Here is a 10,756-nt window from a genome sequence, read left to right on the forward strand (position 1 = left end):
AAAATGAATGAATGAGTGAATATTTTGAATTTGACTTTTTATATTTACTCATTTATTCACTTTGTGCTATATCAGTTTGTACACAAATCTTACACAGATTTGTTTTTTGATCTAAGATTATTGAAAATAATACAGCCGTCTCATGCTCATACTCTTCACTCTCACTCTCACTCTCACCCTCACCCTCACCCTCACCCTCACCCTCACCGACCATGTGGTCCATATCCCAGACACACCCTACGACGCCGTATTCCCCCTCGGGAATGTAACTGAAGAATCTGAAACGAAACAATCAAATTCGAATCACAATCAAAACAAGAAACTCTGTTTCCCCCATCTGCAACAAACCCTCTAAATATATTAGGGTACTGACTCCACCCACCCACAGCTCGGTGAGTTAAATGAGTTCGTTATTATCACCGTTATTCTTCTCTGGAAATGAAAACAGAGGAAGCGTAAACGCACTTCTTCCGCCCCAAACATAGCCAAGTTTCGTTAGTTCTCTATTTTTTTTTCGCGTTTACTTAGGTTTTGAGTTAATGGACAGGTGTTAAAATCTTGATATACGTTTCTTTCTTTCTTTTCCTGAACTTTCTTGCCTACCAAACAGAGCTGAATTTGGTTGGGAAAGTTTTAGAATGTTAATGCCTTTTGTTTCCTTTTGTTTTTTCTCAGTTTTCTTGGTAACCAATCAGAAAATTAGCTGATTAGTTTTGGCTATTTGTGTTTTGAGATATATGCATTAAGTGATAAAGTTTTGTTATGGGAAAGAAAATGGCTTGTCAAGCTATAGAGGCGTGGNTTTCGGCCAAATCTATGGCTAGATTATAGCCATCGTTAAATTACAAGATAGGACCAAGTTGCGCTCCCATCCCCGTTCATTAAATATAAATTTATCAATAGATCATAACATTAATCTCATAAATATTTTAACTACCAACCTCACCATGTTCGGGTGGGTCACAATGATCTTAATAGTTCAAAGTTTGGTATTTTGTGATCCTTATAATCAATTACTTGGTTTGGTGATTGTACTCCTAACCTAAAGAAACATACGTAAAGCAAATTGTGAAAATTTCCTTGTGTTTTAAAATATGCAACAAGCTTATGTTATTTAAAAATGCAAATCTAGATCCATTTTATTAGTTTTTTTAAATCTTCCTCTTCTCCCTCTTTAAGTGAACCTTATTAAACTTCGTAGGGTCGAAATCTTGTTATTTCTTCAAACGGTATCCCACTTTCATGTTAGATTTATGGGGCCAATTTAATATAATTCCTCTAGATCCAAAATTTTTTATTTATCATAAAATTTAATATTAAAAATAGAGTTAATGCCTTTTTTCCAACAAAAAAATGGCTTAAAGAAACTTTCCCACCCTCATACTTTTAAAATACCAATCTCCTACCCAAAACACAAACTCAGATAATAATTTCTTTTAAATACAATAGTTTTAATTGCAAAGACAAAAGTACCCCTAGCAGATTTCAATCCCTAACTGCAAGCCACCGCAAATCAAATTTTCACGCACGATTCTGGTTGACTCCGACCACAGTAATCTGACCTTCTACCACCAAACGAATCATCAGTCATCCCTCTTCAATAGCCTTAACAATCTAAACTGTGATAGCTCTCCAATAGCCAGCGACCGTGGTTTAGTTTTTTTGTAGAAGGGTCGACGTTCGATGAACGGTGAACAACCAAGATCTAGGATGATGGGGTTTTTGGAAAGGAGGTGCCGCTGATGTTACAAGTGGCTTTAGGTGGAATTTTTGTCAACCAAATCAATCGCAATTTGGCCTGGAAGCTCAAAGGTCATGCGAACAAAAAACCAGCAGTGGCTGGCGATTGGTGTGCTATGTGTGGTGGGAAAGTGGGGGGTTTTTGTGAGTGAAGGATGAGGAAGCTGAGGGTGGAGTCGGCACTAATCAACGGCGTTGAAATCATGTCGAATCGCCTAAACGGCATAAACCGATGGTTAGGGTTTGAGAAGATTCCAGCCAAATGGTAATATGACTATTCTACCCTTCCTTTTAACTAGCTTTTGACCATCTTGCCCTTCTTCACAACAAAAATTATTAACATATTTGTGTTTTGGATGGCAAAGTGGTATTTTAAAAGTCTGATGGTGGGAAAGTGTCATTAAACCATTTTTTGGGTGGAGGAAAACTCATTTACTCTTAAAATTAAAATACAATAATGTTAGACGTACAAACAAATCTTAAAAAAATTTGTGTATAAAATGATGTGATACAAAATGAATGAATGAGTGAATATTTTGAATTTGACTTTTTATATTTACTCATTTATTCACTTTGTGCTATATCAGTTTGTACACAAATCTTACACAGATTTGTTTTTTGATCTAAGATTATTGAAAATAATACAGCCGTCTCATGCTCATACTCTTCACTCTCACTCTCACTCTCACCCTCACCCTCACCCTCACCCTCACCCTCACCGACCATGTGGTCCATATCCCAGACACACCCTACGACGCCGTATTCCCCCTCGGGAATGTAACTGAAGAATCTGAAACGAAACAATCAAATTCGAATCACAATCAAAACAAGAAACTCTGTTTCCCCCATCTGCAACAAACCCTCTAAATATATTAGGGTACTGACTCCACCCACCCACAGCTCGGTGAGTTAAATGAGTTCGTTATTATCACCGTTATTCTTCTCTGGAAATGAAAACAGAGGAAGCGTAAACGCACTTCTTCCGCCCCAAACATAGCCAAGTTTCGTTAGTTCTCTATTTTTTTTTCGCGTTTACTTAGGTTTTGAGTTAATGGACAGGTGTTAAAATCTTGATATACGTTTCTTTCTTTCTTTTCCTGAACTTTCTTGCCTACCAAACAGAGCTGAATTTGGTTGGGAAAGTTTTAGAATGTTAATGCTTTTTGTTTCCTTTTGTTTTTTCTCAGTTTTCTTGGTAACCAATCAGAAAATTAGCTGATTAGTTTTGGCTATTTGTGTTTTGAGATATATGCATTAAGTGATAAAGTTTTGTTATGGGAAAGAAAATGGCTTGTCAAGCTATAGAGGCGTGGACAATTAGTGAACTAGTCGGTGCATATCTTGATCTTTCTATAGCTTATTTACTCTTATGTGGATCAACACTTGCTTATATTATGTCAAAATTTCTCGGTTTGTTTGGATTGAGTTTGCCTTGTCCTTGCCATGGACTTTTCGGTAACCCCAGTAAGATTAATTACAACAACTGCTTGCAAAGTCTGTTAGTGGATTGCCCTCCAGAGAAAATATCTAATGTTCAATTCTTGGTTAAGACCAAGTTCCCTTTTGATTCGGTGTTCGCGAATAACTTGAATCCCCAATTGAAAATAGAGAGAAACATTGAGGGTAAAGCGTCATGTGGCTCATTTTCGCGAGAAGTGATTGAGGGAGAATCTCCTGTGGAAGAAGGAAGTTTTGATGTTAAAGGGAAGGCGATTACTAGTCGGAGTTTAAGTTCTGGTATCAGGCGTCGCGAAAATGCTTCTGCTGATAATGATAAGTCTCCATCAGTTTCATCTCTTGATCCATTATTGTCGGATGAACAGGCTGTTCTGGGGTCTCCTGCCAGTGTTAGTAAAATAGTAAATGAGATCACAGAATGCAGCTCAGTTCCAGTTCATGTGGGAAGTGATAGTCTTGATTGTAAGTGTAAAATTATGCTCTGAAGTTTAGTTTCAGCATAAAATTGTTATTGCTATTTGATTGTATTTAACTTAGAGTGAATTAACATTTTTTCTCATGATGTTCTAACTATACTTCGAACTCGTTATAAACTCGACAGTGCATCATTGTGGTGTCTTTTTTGTGAGCATAATTATCTGAAATACAAAATGAAGAGAGTCTGAAGTTCCATAATTCCATATTCGTGTTGTTATTAGTTCCATATTATTTTGACTGTACACCGCTTCTTTTATAATAATGTAGAATTTGCAATATGGTGTGAGTCTTTTTGGTGGCTAATAGATCACCTTATAGACAAATTGAAGAGAGCCAAGTTAAATCATTACCTTGTATATGAATGCCAACAAATTATTATCGAATATATCTTTTGTATTAGGATAGAGCCTGCATTAATTATGTCTGAATGTTCATACTTTTAAAAAGTTTATGAAAGTTCATATTTGTAAAGGTTCTTTGTTGTCTTAATGTAGGGCCACCCCTTTTGTTAATATCTATGAATATTGGTTACTTTTTACTGAATATTGAATTTTAGAGGTGAATCTTAGCATGCCCGATTTGAGCCTTAAAATATTTTTGTTAGACTTTCCAATTTTAGAGTTACAGTGTTAATTAATAGGAATTAATGAAATACATCAATCATAATAACACTGGATTTCAATTTACTAAATGGCTGGTTGTACTGGTTGCATATGTCAGGAATTAAGGTTTTTATATTGCTTCATGTCGAACTTTTAGGTGGTAAAGCTTAAGTTTTAAAGTCTTTTCCATCAGGCACAAAAACTACATGCTTTTGCTGTGGTTTGACACGTGAAACAGAATGCAGTTACACACTTACATTTCCATTTGTTATTTCTGCATATTTTGATGCTGTTTTATGTGGATGGTTTTATTATTTTAGACGAAAAGGGAGATTTTAAGGAGGAGATTGGTATGCTTAATGAATTGAACGAACCTCTTGATGAAAATAAAGTAAATGAGAAGGATGTGTTACTTGTTCAAGAGTTCAACTACAATTTGCAAGGGCAGCTGGAATTTGATGGCCTTGATAAAGATGCAATTAGAATTTTGGAACAAGCACTGGAAGAACAGCTTGCCGCTCGTTCAACTCTGTATCTTGAACTGGAGAAAGAGAGAAGTGCTGCTGCTATTGCAGCAGATGAGGCCATGGCTATGATACTTCGTCTACAAGAGGAGAAGGCATCAATTGAAATGGAAGCTAGGCAATACCAGAGGATGATAGAAGAAAAATATGCTTATGATGCTGAAGAAATGAACATTCTCAAAGAGATCTTGGTAAGGAGAGAGAGGGAAAGGCATTTCTTAGAGAAAGAAGTTGAAGCTTTCAGGCAAATGTTTTTCGCAAATGAGCAGTTGGAGGCTGATATGGAGGATACAGCTTCCACACTGGAGTGCAAGGCTTCTTCCTCATTATATTTTAATGAGGATCCAGCAATGATGCTACTGAGAATTAGTAAATCTTTTGGAGAGAAGAAAAAGATTAAAGGTACAAATGATGTTCCTGAGAATGATGTTACATCTACTGAGTCACAAAATTATACTCTCCCTTTAGGGAAAGAATTACCAATTCCAGAATTGGTTGAAGATACTGAATCTTCAAAACTAGGATACATCCATGGACATCCCAGTTTTAACAAACGTTATCAGCAACCTTCAAGAAATAGTGATGAAATTTTTCAAGATTTACAAGAGAAGGGGATAATGTCCATGGACAAGAATCCAATTGATCTACAAAGAGAGGTGCAAGCTGATGACAACAGTTCATCCCAAGGTTTGACATCAAAGACAATAGAGACTTGTGGTGCAGCTAATATTGGTTCTCCATGTAGTGCTAGTAATGTGGAGAAGCATAAAAAACTTTCACAAAGCTTAGTCAAAACTGAAAGAGACCTTTGTGTTAACCATGTGCCTGTCATTGGCAATGAGCTTGTTATGTTTAATGAAACTAGGGGAAACAAAAGTGAAGACCTGTCAAATAATGTCACGGTGGATATTCCTATATCATGTGATAGTACAACTATAAATAGCTCAGAAACTGCAACCGACATTAAGAGAAGTAAATCAGACATATCTAGTAGTAGATTGCTGCATATGGGTTCCCAGCAGAGCAAAGATGTGCTTTCCAATTTGCGGAGAAATTCTATGTCTGCTTTAGATTATGAAAGGTTGAAAATTGACAATGAAGTTGGGTGGCTTACAGAAAGACTAAGGGTTGTGCAAGAGGGAAGAGAGAAGCTCAACTTGTCAATAGGACGTAGGGACAGGGAAAAAGTTCAGTTGCAGCTTCTGGAGGATATAACAATTCAACTTCAGGAGATTCGACAGTTAACTGAACCTGGAAAGGCAGTACGTGATGCCTCTTTGCCCCCATTGTCAGCTAAGGTCTGTGTTAAAGTTTCCATTTGCTAGATTCAATTGACTATATATTTGTGTAGTCTCATTTTTGTTTTCTTGACCATCAATTTCTTCTGCCAATAGTCTAGTTGTTTAGTATTTTCTTTAGCATACAGTTGTTATGCATTAAACTGAAGAAAAAACCCCTATAGTTGAGTGGTATCCTTGCTGATCCCCTGTGTAAGAGTTTTAAGAGTTGGAAGCTTTCTCCGTGTTTACATTCTACCATTGTAATATTGAGGTCTACAATAGGCAATGTTGTCCCTACTAGACTTTCTTATCATATTTGGATGTCTGTACGATATGCATAGGGGGAATCTGATAGAGATTTGTTGTGAAGGAGAAAACAATGTGAAGAAAGTAGAAACCTGCCTACTGATTCTTTAGTACGTGTGAAGCATTTTATATAATCTAGTCACAAGTCTCTACTTTTCCTTTTTGCTGTTTTACAAATACTCTGCTGAAGCTTGTAGTCTGTAACTCATCTCTGAACTATTGTTGCTGATTGCCAAAGCCTAATTTGTTCAGGTTATTTTAAAGAAAAAGGCCAAAAGACGCACACAAAGTGTTTCTTTAGGTGAGCAAAGGAGCGCGTGAACAAAATACAACAGGGACTGTAGGAGTTTCAGGGGAGCTACATATACTGCTTTGTACGTATACATGGAGGAATCTTTGGTTAATTAAGTCGTCACTTTTAGTTCTTTGGGTCTGGATACTTGTTTGGCCTCACCAGTTCTCTTCAAACATATCACGTGATGCCTAAGTTCTGCTGAGAGCTAAACTGTGGCGTTTTGATCTCTTCTTTGGGTAGCCTCTTGATGAAAGCCTTTGAAAGCATGCAATTTTGTTTTTGCCATGGAGATTTCAAGTTTCCGGCAGCTGGAGTGTGTGCTGGAGGATGACATATGTAGGTATACTACTTTGATTAGCAGTGATAGGAATACGACTTCAACCGCGTATTAGACATTTTACTCGACCAAGTTTTTGAACTATGATTGCAATAAAGATGGATTGTGTCATGATCACTTGTTTGTACTTGATAATTGTATTATTGCAATTATGTTAGTTGTACCGGAGAATGAAAATTTAAGTGTTGAATAACAGTAAGTGTTTAGTAGTAGTTCTTTTGAAGTACTAAATTTTGATTCTTATTATTTTATGAGGAAAAATGTTAGTCTTACTCACTCCTCTTACTCATTTCTCTTACTCAGCTTTGTTAAAATGACATATGATATCCGTACTATGCTTAGGATATCCGTACTATGTTTTATATTTACAAATGCGAGTAAGAGAAGTGAGTAGAGGAGTGAGTAAAGCTAACATTACTCTTTTATGAGTATTACCATTTAGCAGTACTTTGACCTCTGCATATTTGTACCTTTTTAGTATGTCTTGGTCTTTCTGGGGTTGGTCAATTCTTGTTCAGATTATTGAAGTTGGATTGGTGAAGGTATTTGGCTTGGGTCATAAGTCATAATTATTTGATGAATATGAAGTATAAAAATAACACAAGTCTCACGAACAAGATAAAGAGGAAATTTAACTAGGAATCGAAAGAGATGACAAAAAAAATATTGAAGAAATTTGAATAACTAGCAAAAAAAGGAAATTTGGAGAAAAGCCTCGCGCGTTTGAGGAATTAGAATTAGTAAAGTACACTCGTTGGACCATAGCCTCCATTTTGTCCGATTCTGTTAATGAAGCAAAAATAACACAAACCCCATAGACAGCCACCTACCGCTTCTAACGGCCACGTGGCATTGCTGGAGCCTTCCACACCACTAGAGCCTTGGAGGCCATCACTTAGGCCACAAGAAGGCCTTGCGACGGCCGCTAAAGGCTTGAAACCTTCAAGTGTGCTGATACAGGCCAAACAGGCCTCTCGGCAGCCGCCAAGGTTGGTCGGCCTCGACGTCGGTGAGGCCAATGGCATTTCTTGACAAGTGAGCGAGACGAAGAGGTGGGAGGAGATAATGGAGGAAGTAGAGGGTAAGAGGAAAATAAAGGGGGTGGAAATAATAAGGTTGCGATTCTCCTAAGAGCGATGGATACTTTTAAAAGTTAAATTACAGGTTTACCAAGTAATGTTAACAAATAGGGTTAGGTCCTATTTTTAAAACTTGTGGCGGTAACTGTAATATTGAAACACGGGGGGTTTAGTAAACATACCTATGTAACTTTAACTTGAAGGGGGCATTTAGTTCAGGAATATTAGATTACTGGGATGTTGGATTACTGGAAGAAGATTACCTTGAAGATTCTGGGAATCTTTAAGAAAATGTGTTTGGTTAGTGGTGGTATGTTATATTAATATGGTTGGTTATGGAGAATAATTTGATGGGTATGTTATTTAATATACTAAATTATCCCCTTTACAATATTAAATAATATTATTTTTTATTAATTTTTGAATAATTTTTTTAAACCCCTAATATTTCAGATTTAGTTAAACAACCCTGCTTATATAACTTTAATTTATTACGAAATCACCCTCACCTCCTGCCGCCACCGTAGACCACCTCCAGGTCTCCAAAAGTCCCCATCAGCAACTCACCGTGACTAAGGCTTTGATATGGCCATTTTCGGCCATTTTGATGGCCGAAAACGCCATATCAGGCCAGATCTGGTCGAAAATGGCCAATCGTATTCTGGCCATTTTCGGCCAGATCTGGGCAGATCTGGCCTGTTAACGCCATAACATTCAGCCGAATAGATCTGCCGTTAACTCTAGATCGGCCTGATATGGCCGTTTTCGGCCATCAATATGCAAAAACGGCTATATCGATGACTCCCGAGCCTCCCACTCAAACTCGTTCTTTTTTAGGGACTCCACGAGTTTTTTCCAAGGCGGTCCGTGTTGGTTGGCCGCTGTACGCGGTGGTGGCTGGTTGCCGTGGTAGTGGTGGCTGAGTGGCAGTGGTGTGTTGCTGATGGCAATGGCTGACATTGTTTTAATACAGGACATTATGGTCTAAAATTTTAGTTAAACAGGGGTAAAATTGAAATAGGATATTATGTAAATTTATTTTAAATGAGGGCATTATTGTCCAAAATTTTCATAATAATGGATAAATTGTAACAAAAAGGACAACCCTGGTAATCTCAAAATACCTAAGAAAATGAAGGTAATCAGATTACCTCCAATATTACCAATAGTAACTACTATTGGTATTTGAATTACCGGAATCTTATATTACTTAACAACCAAACGTGATAATCAAGTAATATCATGATATTACCCCAATACTGACATTACCGCCAACCAAACGCCCCAAAGGGTTAGCAATAATAACGATTGGTTCCAATTTTGTGTTTTGGGAAAAGTTTTTTGAAAAAAGTAAAAAAAAAGTTGAATTGGGCGTATTACGATGTGGATTTACAAATTAAAAATACCCCCTATGTTTGTTTTTTTACAAACACCCCTTATATAAAATATTAAAATTAACAAAAACACCCCCATCCACCCTCAAATACGGACAACCGCACCACCGCCGGAGGTGGCCGGAGTCGTAACAAAAACATTAAAAATATTAGGGGTATTTAATTGAATTAACAAATTTAGGGGTTTAAAAAATATTGAATAAAGTTGAATAATATTGTGAGTTTTTTGGTATTTTACTGTTTAATTTTTTGGGAATACTAAAAGTAGTATTCCCAAAATCCAACCAACGAAGCGATGTATACATCAAATCTCTAACTAAATGCACGCATTTGGTAGAATCGTTAATGAATTTTTTGTTTTCAATCCATCGTATCAAATAACTTTACATTTCTAAACCAGTCCTTCAATTGTGTATCTTTCAGTGTTTATGGCTACCGTTCGACAGCGGGTATCAGTTGCTGACATTATTGGTTAGTGAGAGTTTTTTTGTTAATATATAAATTTTATTATTGAGAAAAGTGAAATTTTTTGTTATTTTTAAACTTTTATTAAGAAAATAATTTTTAATGTTTTGAGTTGAATAAAATAAAATTAGGTTTTGTATAATATTAAACAAAACCAATTAATTTTTATTTTTTTTAATAGAATACGAGGATATAGTGTTGAATAATGTTTCAAACACAGCTAATTTATTTCTAATTTTATTAGGACTCTTAATGGACTCTTCCTCTACATCGGACTCCATGTTCTTCTTTGTCACCATCTCCACCACTGCCATAGCCTGCCGTTTTCGGTCACCACCTCCAGCTTCACCCTCAGCCTTCGTTTTCAGATTAACCCAGCCTTAGCCTCCCCATATTCGGATTAACTTTTTCTTTTCCTTGCTTAACAACATAAATCCAATCAAAAAGTGAAAACTTTTAATGATAATTGTACCAGTTTTTTAATTTATCCCGTTAACCTCTCCTCCATCTCCACCCTTTCGCGGTCATCACCTTTACAAATCATACAACAAATCTGCCTTTTCTGCTGTGAAACAAATGTGAAGCAATTTCCTGTCATTCTTTTGGTTTTAGAAATGGATATGTTGTTTTTTTTCCGGTCAACCATCTCAACGATTTCAACCTATTTTTCATTTCCTTAGCTTTTCATCGGCATTGAAGATGTCTTCGTTTTACACCAGAAAAACAATTAAAAAAATATGCTTTTATTAAGTATGGGCAAACACCATAAAAATGATATACTTGATGTTTACAAACAAGA

At 36.4% G+C, this 10,756-nt stretch overlaps 1 protein-coding gene across 1 annotated transcript; it reads left to right on the forward strand.

Annotated features, from left to right (window-relative positions):
• The first annotated feature begins 644 nt into the window (after positions 1-644).
• On the forward strand, positions 645-7,196 carry LOC116126055. The gene is made up of 4 exons (XM_031411761.1): positions 645-795; positions 3,048-3,660; positions 4,598-6,099; positions 6,640-7,196. The coding sequence occupies exons 1-4, from the start codon at positions 775-777 to the stop codon at positions 6,706-6,708; spliced, it is 2,205 nt and encodes a 734-aa protein (XP_031267621.1). The 5' UTR covers positions 645-774; the 3' UTR covers positions 6,709-7,196.
• Positions 7,197-10,756: the final 3,560 nt, after the last annotated feature.

This window comes from Pistacia vera, unplaced genomic scaffold (genome assembly GCF_008641045.1).
Source record: "Pistacia vera cultivar Batoury unplaced genomic scaffold, PisVer_v2 Contig104, whole genome shotgun sequence".
Lineage (NCBI taxonomy): Eukaryota > Viridiplantae > Streptophyta > Magnoliopsida > Sapindales > Anacardiaceae > Pistacia > Pistacia vera.

Bases quoted from the DNA above. Each gene is read 5' to 3' on its own strand.
- LOC116126055 (XM_031411761.1), top strand. From the start codon at position 775: ATGGCTTGTCAAGCTATAGAG. The intron at 3,661-4,597 runs GTAAGTGTAAAA...TTATTATTTTAG, and splicing joins GGGAAGTGATAGTCTTGATT to ACGAAAAGGGAGATTTTAAG. The intron at 6,100-6,639 runs GTCTGTGTTAAA...TAATTTGTTCAG, and splicing joins TGCCCCCATTGTCAGCTAAG to GTTATTTTAAAGAAAAAGGC.